The sequence below is a fragment of the Rutilus rutilus genome (assembly GCF_951802725.1).
Source record: "Rutilus rutilus genome assembly, chromosome: 14".
In the NCBI taxonomy this organism is placed as follows: Eukaryota; Metazoa; Chordata; class Actinopteri; order Cypriniformes; family Leuciscidae; genus Rutilus; species Rutilus rutilus.
In genome coordinates, this window is record NC_140219.1 from 16,856,302 (window position 1) to 16,873,750 (window position 17,449).

At 37.9% G+C, this 17,449-nt stretch overlaps 1 protein-coding gene across 2 annotated transcripts in view; it reads left to right on the top strand.

Annotated features, from left to right (window-relative positions):
- The first annotated feature begins 3,787 nt into the window (after window positions 1–3,787).
- pdgfc (platelet derived growth factor c) overlaps window positions 3,788–17,449 on the top strand; it is a 52,417-nt gene continuing 38,755 nt past the window's right edge. Inside the window, exons 1-3 of one of the 2 annotated variants that reach the window (XM_084429404.1) lie at window positions 3,788–3,956; window positions 4,086–4,228; window positions 4,332–4,398. In XM_084429404.1, coding sequence (XP_084285530.1) covers window positions 3,905–3,956; window positions 4,086–4,228; window positions 4,332–4,398 — 262 coding nt within the window. In that variant the 5' untranslated portion in view covers window positions 3,788–3,904. Of the gene's footprint in view, window positions 3,957–4,085; window positions 4,399–17,449 lie in introns of those variants that run through there. The other variant, XM_084429405.1, reaches the window with a different exon arrangement.

Genomic DNA, 17,449 nt, shown 5'->3' on the forward strand with positions numbered 1-17,449 from the left:
CAGTGAATTGTGACTTTAAAGAAGTTAGTGTTGACAAAGAATTGACAGAAATGACAGGAAGTTTATTAATAAATCTGTTAATCACAGATATATGTCTCACTTTCCCCTGACAATGTCTATTTCAAGGATTTACACTGTTTCTCTTGCCAAAAAAGTTGGCAAGTGCTAGCAACATGACTCATCCTATAGACTCTCATCTCACTCGTTCACTTTACAACATTTTTATCTGATTAAATCTATCAAGTTTATCTGATGGAGTGTGATAATTCCTTAGGTCATAATTGCAGTTTAACAAGAGATTGTTTTAACTATTACTTTCTCTTTTTATGTCTCTTGGAACAGACCCAAATGAATCAAAGTGAGCAGGTCATTACCCTTTTTCTCACATTGGAACAGAACCAAATCACAGACTAGAAGCAATTTACAAGGAGAGAATTTACTCACCTGACAAATTACATGGAACTTTAACAGCTACAAATGTTCAGTGCAGTGCAAATAGAGATCAGATGTTAAATACAACAGGATTTAAAGAAAAATCTTTATGGTTTTACAATGACGACCATGTCTGCAAGCCAAAATACCTTAAACGTGACAAATAGCCTATCATAGTGATTTGAAATAAAAATTAAAGCGTAAGTGCTAAAATGACAAAAAAACTAAAATTTAAATAAAAATAAATTATAGCTAAATATAAATAGTTTTATAATGAAATTTACACACAAAAAAATAGCTAAAATTTTAACAAAAGATAATTTAAAAACATTAAAAATACTATAATAGTGTTAAATAAATAATACTAAAATAACACTAAATTTGACAGAAAATCATCAGAATGTTATTGTCATGTCCCTTACTGGTGATGCATATCCTGTTCTTGCCAATCTGACGTGTCACATCCTGCATGATGGAGACTGCACTGGACTGAAGGTGACACAACATTTGTTTAGTTTAGTTTCCTCTATGACCTCATTGCAAACAAAAGATTATGTTTTTGCTAATGCTACTGCCGGATGCTAACTCTGTGTTTGCTGGCCAGACAGGCTTTGACCACAGTGACCTCTTCATCCAATCCACAAATATCAGCCTTGTTTATAATTTCATATCTATTGTTTATCTATCAGTATCAAAGTGACTCACAGGACCACCATGGAAGCATAAAACACTATAGTGTCTCGAACAAGGCAAAATAGCAATCTACTGAAACCCCTCCCCCATATACAGACAGAGGGAGAGATTCTTTCTGGCAGAGGTGCTGACATCTGCTGTAGGGTTTGGGATGGAATATGATACTCTCCCATAGTCTGCACATGACCTCCAGTCTGGCAGCACCACATACTGCACCTTTCCATTTTCTGTTGCTGAGGGATCCATAAGCAATATTTCCTGCATGCCTAGAGGTAAATACTTCTACAAAAAAATTCAAGCATTATATACTGTACCATTTTAATGTACACACATACACACACGCACACACACACATTTTTTTTAAACACAATATCAAATATGTGTGTGTATATATATTATTATATTTATATTTATGTGTATATATATATATATATATATATATATATATATATATATATATATATATATATATGTATATATTCACATAGATGTGTATATATACACAAACACACAACCAAAGACATATATACTGTATATATAATATATATAAATATAATAATAATATATACACACACATATTTTATATAAACACAAACTTTTATGTAGATGCGATTAATCGTGATTAATCGATTTCACAGCACTAATATACACCATCTATATAGATATGTCACACAATACAATAATTTGCAACAATAAAATAACAAACTTAGAAATCTGATCATGTCAGCTATATTAAAATCTTCAACTTCCACATGCTCCTGGTCTCAGATTTTCCCCACAACTACTGAAAGTGAATTGCTTTGCCATTGCATCATTTGTCTGGTATAATCATTTCAATGTGTGCCCTTTCAATTGTTTAGTCTGCTATAGAAATCTACACCTAACAGGCATGTAAGGGACACGTTGACAACAGGGAGATGAGATTAACCACATGAAAAGACCTTCATGAGTTGATGCTTTGAGTAGGGAGAAGGAAATAACTTACACAAGGGGAGTAAGTGCACTGTCTGCAGCTTTGATTTGACAAATTAAGAGGTCTTTAGCGTTTCCCTTAAGATGCTTTAGGCATTGTTCTGACTTCACAATGATGAAATGCCAAACAAAATGATGAAAAGATTTAGACATGAGGACCGACACAGGCCACAACTTGTGATAATAATAGTGTTAGGCCTTGTTCCAAATGGTCACATCCGTTCAGGAAGCCTTTCCATAAACATGTGAAGCAGTCATGAACTAATTATTAATGCACCTTCAAGACCATTTGCAGGGCAACCTTAAATCGGCCAACCAGTACAAAAGATTACAAGTCAATTTAATAAAAAATAAAATAAAATAAAATAAAACATTTTTTCATGTTTTAGTATCTGCATCCAAATTCCCGTACTTCCAGAGTATGTACTGAATGTGATGACAAACTTACTTCCCATCCCATTGATGGAGTATGTGTTGGCAATGCAGGTGTGTAGTATGAATACACCCATGTTGTCATTGTCCTTTGACTCCTAGGATATTTGACCTATGATGTATTACAACAACTGTGAAAATAATTTACTCAAGTGTTTTTAAACAAGTATAATTTAAATTAAGAACAACTTTTTTTGTGATCTTTACAGATATTTCACATATCTCCCCAGTTCAGCATCAACTTTTATTATTTATTTATTTGTTAAATCTGACATCTCCAGCCGTCTCAGGTATTTTCAGAAAATACACATATTCGTACGTGGGGTCATGTTTTCCACAATATCTGTTATTCAATAATGCCAACTCAGCTGTGAACACTGTAACTTATGTATTTAACACTGTATATTCTGTAACGCATGTTTAATTGTGCTCTGATCGCTTTATTTGTAAATCGTAATCTATGCAAATTTAGTCTTTTCTTATGTTTATTTACAGTCTTATAGATAACAGATTCACTTCCTCTGGTGCCATTGTGTTTGCGACATTGTGTTTGCTTGTCTACTATAAAAAAAAATAAAAAAAAAAAGGTTAAAAAGTTGCTGCTTTACATTCTTAAGTACAATCAACTTGGAAGTTTAAGTCATTTCAACTTAAATTACATAAAAATTACTTGTATAACTTTAAAAAAGTTGAAAATCACTTTACTTATTTTGATGAGTTAAAGCAATGTAAAATCACATGTTGTCATAACTTATTGATCATATACTAACTTTTTGCAGTATACTCATACCAATACTTCGTCAAGCCTTCCTTTTATTTATTTAATTATTTATTTATCTTCTGGACAGTTACACCATGAATAATTTTGACTATAAGCTCCACAAAATGTATACAAAATCATTTAACTTTAAGAAAATATGTTCATCAGTAGTGTTTTTAAATGTATATAATGTATTTTTGAACAGTTCATCGATCAACAGACATCATCGACCCATAAACTTAATAAACCCAACTCTCTCGCTCTCGCTCTCGCTCTCTCTCTCTCTCTCTCTCTCTCTCTCTCTCTCTCACACACACACACACACACACACATACATATATATACTTGTGGCGGTGGATATGTGAGAAATATAGTCTTTCACTCTAAAGCGACTGCAGCGGCAGCACCAGCAGCAGCTTGTGAATGGTCCCCGCCTCTCCGGGGAGTTTCCTCCACGGGGAACTTTTACTTTATGTGCAGCACCTGTTGTGTCGCCAGTCGGCCGTCTGCGCTCGCCAAGCACCCGGAGCCACCTCAAGACATTAATTTCCTTCAGAAAGTCGGACGCGCAACGCTACAAGTGGCGTTTTACCCAGAGTCGGTCGCGTTACTCGAATGGACTATAGTGTTTGCAAGGGAAAGTCGAACACTTTGCAAACAGGCAAAAGTATGTTTCGCGTCTAAACAGATCTTAAATTACAGCCGTGCACGTTTCCAGCTGTCCTCTTGAACACTCGTGTTTAGGCGAACAGGTGTGCGCTCACTAAGTTAACAGCAATTAATGCTCTTTGCTCAGATGCCTCTCGGGAAACTTTCCACAAAGAAGTTTTCGCTGTAGAAACTCTGCCCGATCAGGATTATGTGGACTTTACTTTACGCGTGCCTCTTACAGATGTGTCCAAAGTTGGATACGCGTCTCACGAACAATATTTCTGCATGGTGATTGAAACAACACATACTAAGTGCCTATAAGCACCGACAGCCACCATTAATCCAAATGATTCCAATGCTTCTCTTGATTCTTATATCGTCTCTTCATCAGCATGAGTCGGTGGCGGAATCGAGTCACATCAGTAAGATTCACCACGCCAGCACTAAAGAGCAAAATGGTAAGTTCAGAGAGTCATCTTTTTCTCTTGTTGGGGTGTGTGAGACTTCTGATAATTCTTTACAACTAAACGCATTGAGTTTACCTTTTCAATGAATGGCCATGGCAAGCCTTTTAAAAAAAAAATTCCTTAAAACTAACTAATCTTTTTTAATTTTACTGAAAAAATATAGCTAGTAAGATAAATGTTATTCATATTAATCTCTCGTTTCTTACACCAGTCCATAATATTTATATAGTAGTAAAGCTGGAATACATGATTATTGGGGTAGTACTAGTAAAACTAATCCAGTGACCATTAGAATGCATATATTAGTGATAATTTATATTTAACCCACAGAGAAAAAATGTTACATTAGAGACTATTAGCAAATTAACAAATGCTGATGTCTGATGAATAATTACTACCAATTAAAAAATATATGGATTACCTATGTAACAGAATAGTAGCAAAAATGGATTAAAGTTAGTTAAATTGATTACATGCTTGCCATGGGATGTCCACAATTTATGGGGTTCACACAGCATTATGCTTAGTAGGAAGCTGAAGTTACTTTTGGCTTTCATGTGCATGAAACGCACATCTGTATGTGTGTTTAAGAGGAAAAAAAATCTCTGGGTAACTGAGTCCCCAGGGAAGGGTTTTCTCTCTGATCACAGAAAGACTCCATTCATGAAGCGTGGGGTGCCCCGGGGCCATGCAATTTGCTTTCCTCTTAATCCCAAAACTCACAGGTGAACTAAAGAAAATCAGAAATGATAAAAAAAAAAAAAATAATAAAGCAAAAGTTTCCATTTAACTTTGCTCTGAAACTATAAGCTCAGTGTTGTAAGGCAGGCGTTGGTGGGGACAGGCAAACTGTCGCTCATTGCGCACCATTAACAAAATGTAAACTACTACTAGTGTTGACTTAGGCGAGGGAGCGCCCCTTACTGTGTCAGGGGTGAAGCAGAGTGGAAACATCTTGCATTCAAACGGCTTCTCTGGGCCCAGTATCAGAGCTTTCATTGTGTTATCATTCTTTCTCTAAACTGTGGAACATGCAGAACATGTCTAATGGGAAGCCATGTTTGTATGGAAAATATACTTTGTTTTTTTGGAAGTCTATGAAAGTACGAAAACCTTCTCAGAAGACTAAAATCTTAACATCTTTGTCTATTAAAAAGGAAGGCTTAATTGAATTGGAACCTCTGATGCAGTATGTATACTATCTAGTCCCCTCAGGTCAGAGTTGTGTGCCAGGGAAGACCTTTATGATTGCCATTTGATAGGGGTCTTTGGCTGTAACGCCACCTTTATTCCCCAGTGACTTAAGAATGGAGGTGAACTGGTAGTGTGCTCTGCCAAGGGTTTCTGAACGGGGAGTCTTGTTCTCTGGCTCTCTTTAATTGTCAAAACAGTAGATGCTCTGTGGCAGCCATCTCTGGTTGGTGTTGATTGAGGCAGTTCTTCACCACTGATCTGAGGCTGGTTTTATTTTGCAGCTGCAGTGTGAGGTTAAGGTCAGGTTAAAAAGCTACTTGACCAACTTTTTCAGGTTAACCTCAATAGAGAATTTGCCAGCCCACAGTTCACTGAGCTGTTCAGTTCAAAGGCTTTTCTGAACACTTAAGTTATTTTGGTTCAATGGTTTTCATACAAATTGATGCGAGTAGGAAGATGTAGTTGAGGAAGGAGGGTGAAAGATATTTGCTGTGCTTCGTCCACACCAATGACTCAAATGGCAATACCTGCATTGACCTGACCTTCAAAAGCTGATTCATGACATTATAACTGACCGTTGCTGAAGGTTAGTCCATTTACGGTAGAGGCATGTCCATGGTGTTGCAACAAGGGCTGTCAATTGATTAATCAAAATGCAAGTTAATCTTTTATATCGATGTTTTCCATAAGCCATATTCAAACTCATTATTGTGGTAAATGAGTAAATTAAATGATAAAAAGTGGCTTTAGAAATCAGTATAGTTAGGTGGAAATAATCCACAACTATCCATTTTATTATCAAATTTGGTAAGGACTTAATGTCCCGGTGAACCAGAAGTTGCAACCGACTTCAGTGTTGTGACGTATTTCCAAATTCCAAGTGAAACGGAGTATTGAGTAGAGGGCAGGGTTTTATTTTACTGCACCTCCTCTCCATCCCTTAATCATAGCAGACTGACGATTGGAGGGGAGTGGTTAAAGTGAACCCTGGGTATTAAGACTTGTATGGCTTAATATAATGTAAATGATGTCTCCTAATGAAATGTGTATTAGAAAACCCATGAAAGATTTGCGTTATTTAAAAAATCCACATTGTTTTATACATATTTTGGACAATGGGGGGCGCCATTATTTTAGGTGCGCATTGCATGCTGTGTCTGGTGTCAAATTGTTGCTCTCGCTGAGCTACTGGTGCTATCTGTTGCACCCTCTTTAGGCAGGGGGGCAGGGTTTCATATTATTTTGAAGTTTCCCCGGGCGCCGCCATTGGCTAGCGGACCCCCACCTGCTGTTAGCATCCCATTGACTCCCATTCATTTTGGCGTCACTTTGACAGCGAATAACTTCACATCTGAGGTGTTTAAAGACTCCATTTGTCCATTATTTATTTCTAAAGAAACACGAAAATGTATAAAAGACTCCATTACCTTGTATCTTACGTTATGGCCCCGTAGAAGCAATTTTTGTAAAAATAGGCTAACGATTGCGTCATAACCATGCGACTCTGTCGCACAGTAGATAATTACCGTATGGACAGGAGGAGAAGCTCGCGGGCAATCGCGGGGACGTGGAGGCAAAGTGACAAAATAATGAATCGGAATACATAGCAAAAGTTTCACCTGCTCATGGGCGCCTCCTACTCACACTCTCCGTCTCTGCAAGTTTCGGAAGGGAATGATTTAGATTTTTCTTGGCACAGCTACTAGAAGACAGACGAGTTGCTCACGTCACATCCACGTCGTCAAGCTCAGTTTGAGTCTGCGCAGTACGCTCGACCCCCAGGAAGTAAGAGCTTCTAATTGACTTCACTTGTCTCCATTGAATCCAATGGGGTCGCTGTGTCCAGTTTATATACTGTCTATGTCTTTAGGCCATGAATGATCAGCGACTAGTTGACGTCAAGCTTACAGTGTCATGGCAGTCTGTTCAACCCCAATGACCAACACGTTTTTTTTCCTGCATATTTTTTTAATTCGTTTTTAATTGTTCACCACAAGACTAGTAATGTGCGCTAACAAAATATAGGGTACATTTTTATTTGATAATAAATTTAAGGGTCTTTCACGGTGCGTTCTTTTATTATCTGCACCTTTTTTCTTTTTTTTTATCTCAATGCTTTTTAGACGGTGTTAAATTTTATTTTATTTGCATTGCATTTATTTGCCCCATGATTTAATAAGTTCTTAAAAAGTTTAAAAAACATACTGGTTCTTTCAATATGAACGGCTCATTACTCATTCTATGCTGCCTACTCTCAGTAAATGTGGTTTGTCAGGTCAGAAGACATGATATAAATGTACATTTTAATGATTAGCTGCACTAATTTAACATGTTAAATTGACTCATACAAGGACTATAGCGCTTTGAATCTGAGAACAGAACATTAAAGGAGAACTTGGTAACTTTTTTAACGTAATAAAACTGTCTAGAAATCATTTGGATGGTTAAACAACCTGTTCTGGTGATATTGGTGACTTTCCCCGCTCCCCCCAGCGTTCCCAGGCGGAAAACCAACCTTGCAACTTGGGCACTACCGTCCCGGCAAGATAGAAATTGGAAGTCTCGTGAGAAGCGAGAACTAGAACGAGAACACAAATTGCTTTACGGCAATTCGACATAAACACACACGCATGTATGATGTATTACCAGATTACCCACCTCGGTAGACATAGCTCCACGTGATACAGTTGGCTTGCTCCGATCATAACAAACGCACATGAGCAGCGGTAGAGAGGGGGAGGAGGCCGCCGCAAGTGAGTTTTTTACGACTGTGTTGTGAAATATACGCACCCCCACAGCTATAGGGGGAGCTCGTGGGGAAAACATGCGACAACAAAAGGGAAAATCAGCGAAGAAGTGACTAGAGTTCGCTATAGTTACCGAGTTCTCCTTTAATGGCTGTTTACTTTGCTTAAAATCCCCATTTATTTTCATATTCCAACATCTGAATGAGTAAGATTTCTGCCATCTAAATTTATTTTAGACTTTAGTGTGAAATTATTAACGTATAACAGAGGTCTTACATGTTATTGATTTCTAATTTTATTATGTTAGTGTTATCAGAAGACATCTAGATGACATTCAAGCAAAGAATTAGAATGAATCCTGAAATGGTGAGTAGTTGCTTATTAACCCTTGTTGCAACAGAGTCCTACCCTACTAATGACAGAACGACAAATACTTGCACCATTGTCTGTTAGCAGTTCACATATTTAGTTGTGTCCATAAGTCAGATCTATATCAGTGGTGTGGGTTCAGAAAGCAGCTGCAGTTTTCTAATGGTGCCAGATTATCCACCATTAATCTGCTGTAACCCCTGTGACGTCCCAGGCAGAGACGTGTGAGAGTCAGCCTCAGTAACAACTGAATGCCTCTCAAGGTGCTGCATTACTGGATTACTTAGTTAGGAATGGGGTTAATGTGATCCACCAGCTAACTGCGAAATGCAGCCTGCCTCACGTATCTGACAGTTAAGTGGTGGGTGTGTAATGATTAAAGCAAAATTGCTTGAATTATCACAAGAAACACTTCACTGTGCAGTTAAGAGTTTAAATCTAGTGCTTAGCATAGCTGACAGGAAGAAAAATATTAAGTTCATTATGGTGCTTTATACATGCAGCTTGAGGGTTTAGGTCACCCAAATTTGAATGTCGTTATTCACACCCTCATACAGTGTTGTTTTAGTTATTTTAGTATTGAGATACTATTACCTTTTATTAATATTCAAATTTTTAGTAAATTTCAGTAATTTTGTTCTTTGGTTTTGTCATTATTTTAATTTTAATATGTCCATATAGTTTATTATATTTAGATTATTTTTTTAGTTCATAAAAGTAAACTGAAAATGAAGAAGAGAAATATGGCTGAAATAAAATGTTACATTTTTTATGTAAGTAATTATAATAACCCTGCCCTCATGTCATTCCAAACCAAAAGACATATTTTGATTTGTTTTGTTTTTTGGGCATACATAGTGGTGTAACGGTACATGTATTCGTCCCGAACCGTCACAGTTTCAGTGCATACAGTCAAGATGACAAATACAGTCAGTTACAGGTGATCCACACTCCGATCCACACTCCAATCCAGAAGGGTGCGCGTGTGGCAATGCAACGCTCTTTGCTAACCACCACAACAGGAGAAAAAGCAGAAGAACAGCGCATGTGCGAATCACTTGACCGCTTGAAGTCCACTAGATGCATAGAATGCATCTTTCTGCTCTTATGGACAAAGGAGTATACTTTGAAAGGCTGTGCATGAACATTAAGTATTGGAGGTTTGGGCTTAAGCTTTGAATGTTTAAATATAGTTTAAGTGGAGCAAATTGTAAGACTTCCTGATTCACAATTTGTATTTTTATTTATTCTATTTATTTTGTACTTTTATAACATGAGATGCTTTTCAGTTTTGTTCTTTATAAGCCTTGCAAAAATGACCTATGCAAGAGTGCATTCTGTTTACTACTAAGTTCTTAATGCACTAAAAGAGGCTGTACTGAACCAACTACCTCAGGAGGGACTATATGCCGCTAGGTGGAACAAACTGCAATGTGCACTACTGCCTGTTCAAAATAAATAAGAAACCTAGCATTGTAGATTTGTTGCTTTTTCTGGTAACACTTTAGTTTAGAGTCCAATTCTCACTATTAACTAGTTTAGCTAGCTTATTAGCATGCATATTACTAGGATATTGGCTGTTTATTAGTCCTTATAAAGCACATGTTATTTATTCTGTATGACCTTATTCTACATCCCTTAATCCTAACTATTAATAAGCAGTAATTAGGAGTTTGAGGCTAAAGTCATAGTTAATAGTTAGCTAACGGTGAGAATTGGACCCTAAACTAAAGTGTGACCATGTTTCCTATTGTACCGAACTCGAATTGAACCATGACCCCATGAGATACGTACCGAACTGTGACATCTGTGTACTGTTACACCCCTACTATAAATGTTGTTTTGAACTCCATTGATTTGAACTCAATTTATTCTGTTGGACTTGTGGAGACATCAGTGAAATTTAAAGCTACATACTTAATCCATTCCTCAAAGGAGTAATATATTGTTGGTATTCCCTTTGTTATAAAGGCTTCAGAAGGAAGTGGTACCCAGAACTCAGAAACTGTGTGGCAGCTGGCAGTGTTCTTGCTTGGCAAACCTCTACATTACTAGCTTGTTGTGTTAAGTAGTTTCCATGGCATTTCAAGTTTATAGTGCGATTGTGAATTGTGCATACACTGTGGGTAGCGACTGGCAAACTTTAACAAAAAGGATTTTCAATACCCCGTAGTCCAATGAAAAAGAGAACTAGCTTTCTGGTAACTTAAACACACACGCGCGCACACACACACACACACAAACACACACCTGAGACAAATGACTCCCTGTTAAAGTAAAAGTTTACCCCAGTCCTTTTTCACCAAGCCGTTCTGGCTGTAATACTGTAGGTATTGAAGTTTGCTGTCAATCGACACGCTGTACCCTGCCAATGCCAGAGTTTCAAAAGCTCATTGGGGACTGTGCTTTTTCATTGAAACCTTTCAGACTTAAGGAGAAAAAAAGCACTGGGAAGCTGAAGACATTATTTATGCAATACTGTGCAGTTTGTTTAAAGGTAAGTCTCTAATGTAACCCATCTAAAATAGAAGATTGCTTGGTTGGGATGTCCATGTTTTTGCTTTCAGCACACTTTAAAGGCAATGCGACAGATTTGGTAAGTAAGCAAGTCAATGCCTGTCTGCTGTTTGTCATGATGGACAGTGAGTGTACATTCCTAACCCAAACAGCTCCAATTTAGAGGGATCAGCAGCAGGGCAATGGAGTTCCTCTGTGGAAATGGGTCATAGCCTTGGATCTCCCCCCCCCCGTCCCCGTCCCCGTCCCCGTCCCCTGTGCTGGCACCTGTGCAATCATCAACCTAATACCCATAATCCTGTGAATGATCTGTCCTCTTGCTTGTTAAATATGAGGTTAAGAAATCCATGGTTTGTGTGCTGAAATGGTCATTGCAAGTGGTGTCCATCTACCCCAAGGAGAAATGGCTCTGCTAGCCCTGCTTTGCCCTTAGAATCCGGTCTAATGTAGCAGATGATTTTATTTAAAACAGTTTACAGTGCTTTAAGTTTTTGTCTTCTCTGAGAAATGAACCTATGACCTCTGTGTTGCTAGTATTGATAGTGGGATTAGAGCAGATAGTGGAATTATTTTATGTTTAATAATATTCTCTGAGGTCCACTTAAAATGTTATCAATATTTTTACATAAAAAAAACATCCAAATTTAGAAGTAACAAGCTGTTTTCTATCCTTTTTTGACGCTCTCTTTCGAACACTCCATTTTGATGGGCATCTTTCATCACTTAATGTATTGTATTCCTCAGAGGCATCTTCATGGTTTTGTTGCTCAGTAATCCTGTCTTTGCATCTCTTTCGTATTTACTACTACATGACATGCGTGAATCGGTTGGCGCCTGGGTGGGCTAAAGAGGCAGTGATTTAGAAGGCATTGTTTTTGTTTTGTTTTTTCTGCAGAGGCGGAAGTCTTTTGTCGCACTAATGTACTGTGACAATCCAAAACTAGTCATTTTCTGAGCTTCGTTTCAATAAAAGCTGATTTTGGAATAACAAGGAAGTTTTGGGTTCTGAAACTTACAGGATATTTCTATTGTACAATGACCTCTTGCATGTCAAAAGATCAAGGAAAATGTTATGTTGTTAAATGTTTTATGTTTATCTATTCACAGAAACAGTAGAAGACATTTAGTTCACTGCTTCTACTGTAAAGCCAAAAAAAAAAAATAAGAATCAGATTTAAAAGACTGTAATTGTGCTACATAGCTGCTTCCTCCTGTCTGCTTACCTCTCATTTTTGATGATTTATGCAGTGATAAGAAATAACGTCTAGGAGTTCTTAATGCTTTCTTGGCCCCAGGCAATTCTAGTTGTAATGCTGAGCCCAGAGCCCAGACGCTGCTTTTGACTTTCAAAAGCAATAAATCTCAAATTGCATTGACAACAAATCTGTTACCTAGAGTTTTGGCTGCGGTCAAATGTGCATAACCACAAAGAGGTTTGCTTCTTCCCCAGACAAAGTTGTATCTTTGAATCATTGTTTTCTTGCAAATGTGTAAGTACTCTACCATTCAAAGTTTGGGGTCAGTAAGATTTTTTATTTATTTTTATATGTATAACAAATTTGAATTAATCAAACCGTAAATACTTTTACATTGATAAAATATTCTGTTTCAGATAATATTCTGTTTCTTTTGTACTTTCTATTCATCAAAGAATACTAAAAATGTATCAAGGTTTGCACAAAAATATTAAGCAGCACAACCGTTATCAACAATGATAATAAGAAGAAATGGTCCAAATCAGCATATCAAAATGATTTCTGAAGGATCACGTGACCCTGAAGACTGGAGTAATGGCTGCTGAAACTTTAGCTTTTGCCATCTCAGAGGAATAATTGTATTTAACAGTTATATTGTGAGATTTCACAATACTATGATTTTACTGTTTAGATCAAATAAACGCAGCTTTGGTGAGCATAATACAACTTCTTTCAGAAACTTTAAAAAAAATCTTACCAACCCCAAGCTTTTAAACACTAGTTTATATGTATGAAATCAATGCTTTAACGAGCCAAGTTCTAGCACTGACCATGACTTGGACTATCTGCACTTGTCTAGACTGGAGGAGCTAAACATTGCAGCCTCAGGTTCAGCTTAACCTGTGCCATGAATGCCTGTCAATCACTCCCTGACAACAACACTTCCTCAAGCTTTTACTCATCCCTCACTTTGACTCTTTGCACCCTTTTTTATTTATCCTACCTGTCACCCCCAGACAGTTTGAGGATGGACGTATCTGCACTTTTTAATAAAGAGTCATGCACTCAGACAACACTTATCAGCTGCTAGTGACTTAATGCAGAGATTATAGTATAACAAATACCTTCTAATATTGTACAGTATAGTGAAAGTTAAGGGATTTGTGTGGAATTATTGTTAAGTTAGACTGGGTTTAGTCACCCCCTCCAAAAATGTGCCCCCAAGAGTTTAATCATGTGTGCCGAAACAAGCAGATAACCTGTAACTGTTTCTGAGGGCTATAGTGCTCTGCCGGAACAGATAATTCTACGCTCTTAGGCGTTAACTGTCTGTGGATATTGGCTGTTTTCAGAGCAAACCGAATTCCAAAGGCCTTAGACTTTTGGCAGCAGGTAAATGTGATGACTTGACCTTGGTTCCTATCTCTTCAAGGCACGTCTACATACCTTGGCAGATGTCAGCACTTGCTGTCAGAGAGGTATTTTGGAAGTGCCCTCTCCTTTTTTAGTCTTAACTTATCTTGCTTTGTCTCTACTATCTGTGTGACAAAATATATGTACATGTATATATTTATATAAATTATCAAATTTTTTCTTGCCTACTACTACTACGTTCTCTCTCAGACACTGTGCATTGTCCTTTAGAGGTAGAGTATACCATGAGAATCTATTGGGCCATATTATTAAGTATCCATGCTTTCAGCTTTCTAACCTCAGTTGTCTTTTTGCTAGATTGACTAAGGCCCTGTTTACACGAGAACGCTCGCGGGTGAAAACGTTAAAATATTTTATCAAATGTGCCTTTCGTTTAGACGGCGACGGCGTTTTTGGGGCTTAAAAACGCAAAAAAGTGAAACCACCCTCCAGAGTGGAAATCTTAAACGCCACTTTTGCGTTTTCTCTTCAGATTGTTTCCGTGTAAACATAGCCTAAATTGCTTGACATCTGGAAATATACTTTGTGAGTGTGCACAATAATGGACTAGCTCACTAATTTTCCTTCCTTTTTTTTTTTTTTTTTTTTTTTTTGGGTGTAGTCAGAAATCATACAAAATCTGTTCCAAAATACCTTTCTCGGAAACATGTTAAATGAAATGACTAATTCATGGAGTGAGTCTGTTTTGGACATTATTAATAGAAAAAACTCACACCAGGCTCTAGATTGCATTAATATCCAGGCATTGTTTTATACGACATACAGTAGCTTGTGTCTGGAAGAATAATTATCCTGGCTGTAATAATTACTGAAGTGGCAAGTCCAAAGTCTTTTGTAAAATTTTACCAATATCCTGTCTTGTTACCTTGGCTAACCCCTCCTATTTGAGACTTGAGTCTGAAATTCACTCATTACAGCATGGCTCCTCGGCATGTTTATGACTGGGGTAGGGAATCACTGGATAATCTCCAGCCCACTCACTAAGACACACTCTATTAGCCAAATGATATGCCATTATGACTGGTGTGTTTGTGCTGTGGCTTTGAAATGAGGAAATATTTTGCTGTCAACACCACATCACTGTGGTGACATGACCTCCATCAGCCTTTCTCAGAAGGTCTCTGCTGACCCCGGGCTGCTGTTTTGCTCAACAGATTGAGAATCCTCAGTCCTCTGAATGGTGTGAAAAATGTCCAGTGGCCACTGAGGATTCACTGAAGCCAGACTATAAATGTACATTTCTATGTTAGCATATTACCTGTTTTAGAGACATTTCATGACTGAGAAACATTCGGATTATGCTGTACTATAGGAGATGTGACCTGGAGGGTAGTGCACGAGGTCCAATGTGTTGCACGATGGAGCTTATGCGCAGGCGACCAAAGTTTAAGTCTAGTTTTCGAATACCACCCACCCCACCGCTCGTCTTCCAATCATGTCCTGTCTCCTCTTTTAATAGTTTCTGCCCATCTTGGTGTCCATACAAGATGGTGAAAAGAATTCTTAAACATAAACTTAAAGGTGACACATATTATGCCCCTTTTCACAAGATGTGATATAAATCTATGGTGTCCCCAGAATGTGTCTGTGTAATTTCAGCTCAAAATACCCCCCAGATCATTTATTATAGCTTGTCAAATTTGCTTGTCACCCTTTTTGGGTGTGAGCAAAAACGCTCTGTTTTTGTGTGTGTCCCTTTAAATGCAAATGAGCTGCTGCTGATCCCCGCCCCCGTTCAGAAGATGGCCGATCCTTTAAACGAGTTTCGGATATAATAAAAAAAACATGCGAATAATCTCACGCGTATAAAATCTCAGAAATAACCAGTAGCGGAGTGCAGCCTTACGATAGACTCAGGAAGAGGTTGCAACTTTTAGACCGCACCTGGACGTTTCTGAATGGTTAGTGGATACATTTATGTAGTTGTTGTGGAGTTACATTGATTCATGCAGTTTCTGGGGGATTTCCATTGAAAATAACATTAATCCACTGCTCTCTTGTCTTATCTTTGGCTGGGACTCTAAATAGTGTTCTATGCTCGTCTGTGCAGCCAACGACAGAACAGTTTGCATGCTTTGCTCGAACGTTTGCAATTGCGCTAGAGCTGGTTACTGTTGTCGCTTGCGAAAACTAAATGGCGTGCGGTGGGTGGAAATGTGCAGATTAAGGCGTGGTAATATTATAATAAGATGCTTACTAAAACAGAGTTAATGGGTTGTCACTTTTCACTTTTCTGGGTTGGTAGATGCACCGGGGACCCAATTCTAGCACTTAAACATGGAAAAAGTCTGATTTTCATGATGTCACCTTTAAATATAAAGCCCCACCCTAAACATAATTGTAATAAAAATAAAAAATAAAAAATAAATCACCATTTTATCAGTGCATTCTCTGTAAATCAAACCAACTTTGGCATTTCGAGCTATAGCAGTGGTTCTTAGCCTTTTTTTTTCCTTAGTATTAATAAGGCCCCCTGTTTTTCACAACATTATTCAAAAGCCCCATGACTTTTCTATTTATTCATGATTTAGTGAATAACTATTAAGTATAGGCCTAAGGATATTTTTACACACAATTTCTACCCTGTAAGATGTTTTAGATCATGACATCTATAATTCTCACTTTTAAAATTAGGCTACATTTTCAGGGCTTTCAAGGCCACATGAACCCTGTTTCTTCAAAAGATAAAGTATTTTTGTTGTTGTTTTGGCTTATTTTAATGCTTGTTTTGAATCATGTCAAGTCATTTTGTGGCCCTCTTGAGGCCCTGTCCCCCTGGTTGAGAACCACTAAGCAACAGGAAGGGGATGAGAAGGCCCAAAGCAGCCAAGACCACACCAGTTACTTTTAACCTGCTATGTACGGAAAAGAGTGCTTTGCACGTTCAGCTAAATAACCATGTTGTATTTCGTGGAAAAAAATATGAAATGAGGGTGAGTAAAGATAAAACCTTTTTTAACTTTTGTTCAGCTATCCCTATAACATTGTCTATTTTTAGAAACGTCATTTATGATATATACAGTGTGTTTGATTAGTAATTGCTCATGCAGAACTTCTGATTTCTCTGAAACTGTAATCAGATGTGTTGGAATGTGGCATCCAACAGCTTCATCGTTATTCTGTCAGCGGTACGCTGCTCGCTGGTGAAATATGGACGTTGTGTTATTTGAAATCAGGGGAAAAAAGTGGCAGCACACCTGTCGCGATACTCGCTGGCTGAGCACCAGTGCCCCCACGCCGAATAGATTGCATTATGTTTCTTTGCACATGCTGCGATTTGATATACGACAGTGTGCCAGTCGCACACCCTAGTGTGTGTAACTCAATCACACATAGTATTCGGAGAATGTCTGGCTTTTTGCCGGAGCACAAATAGGCTCTCCGCACACTCTTACACAGATGCTGGTGTCAGGCGTGGCACTTCGGTTCTCCCTGGAGACTGGAGATCTATTTCCCACCCTACAGATGGAGGAACAGCAGCAGGCTGGCTGTCAGCTAAGATGGACTCCAGTTGTGATTTATAGCTATAGGAATGCAAGGCCAGATTCAGGAAAATTCACTTGGACTGCCACTGAATCTTTTAAC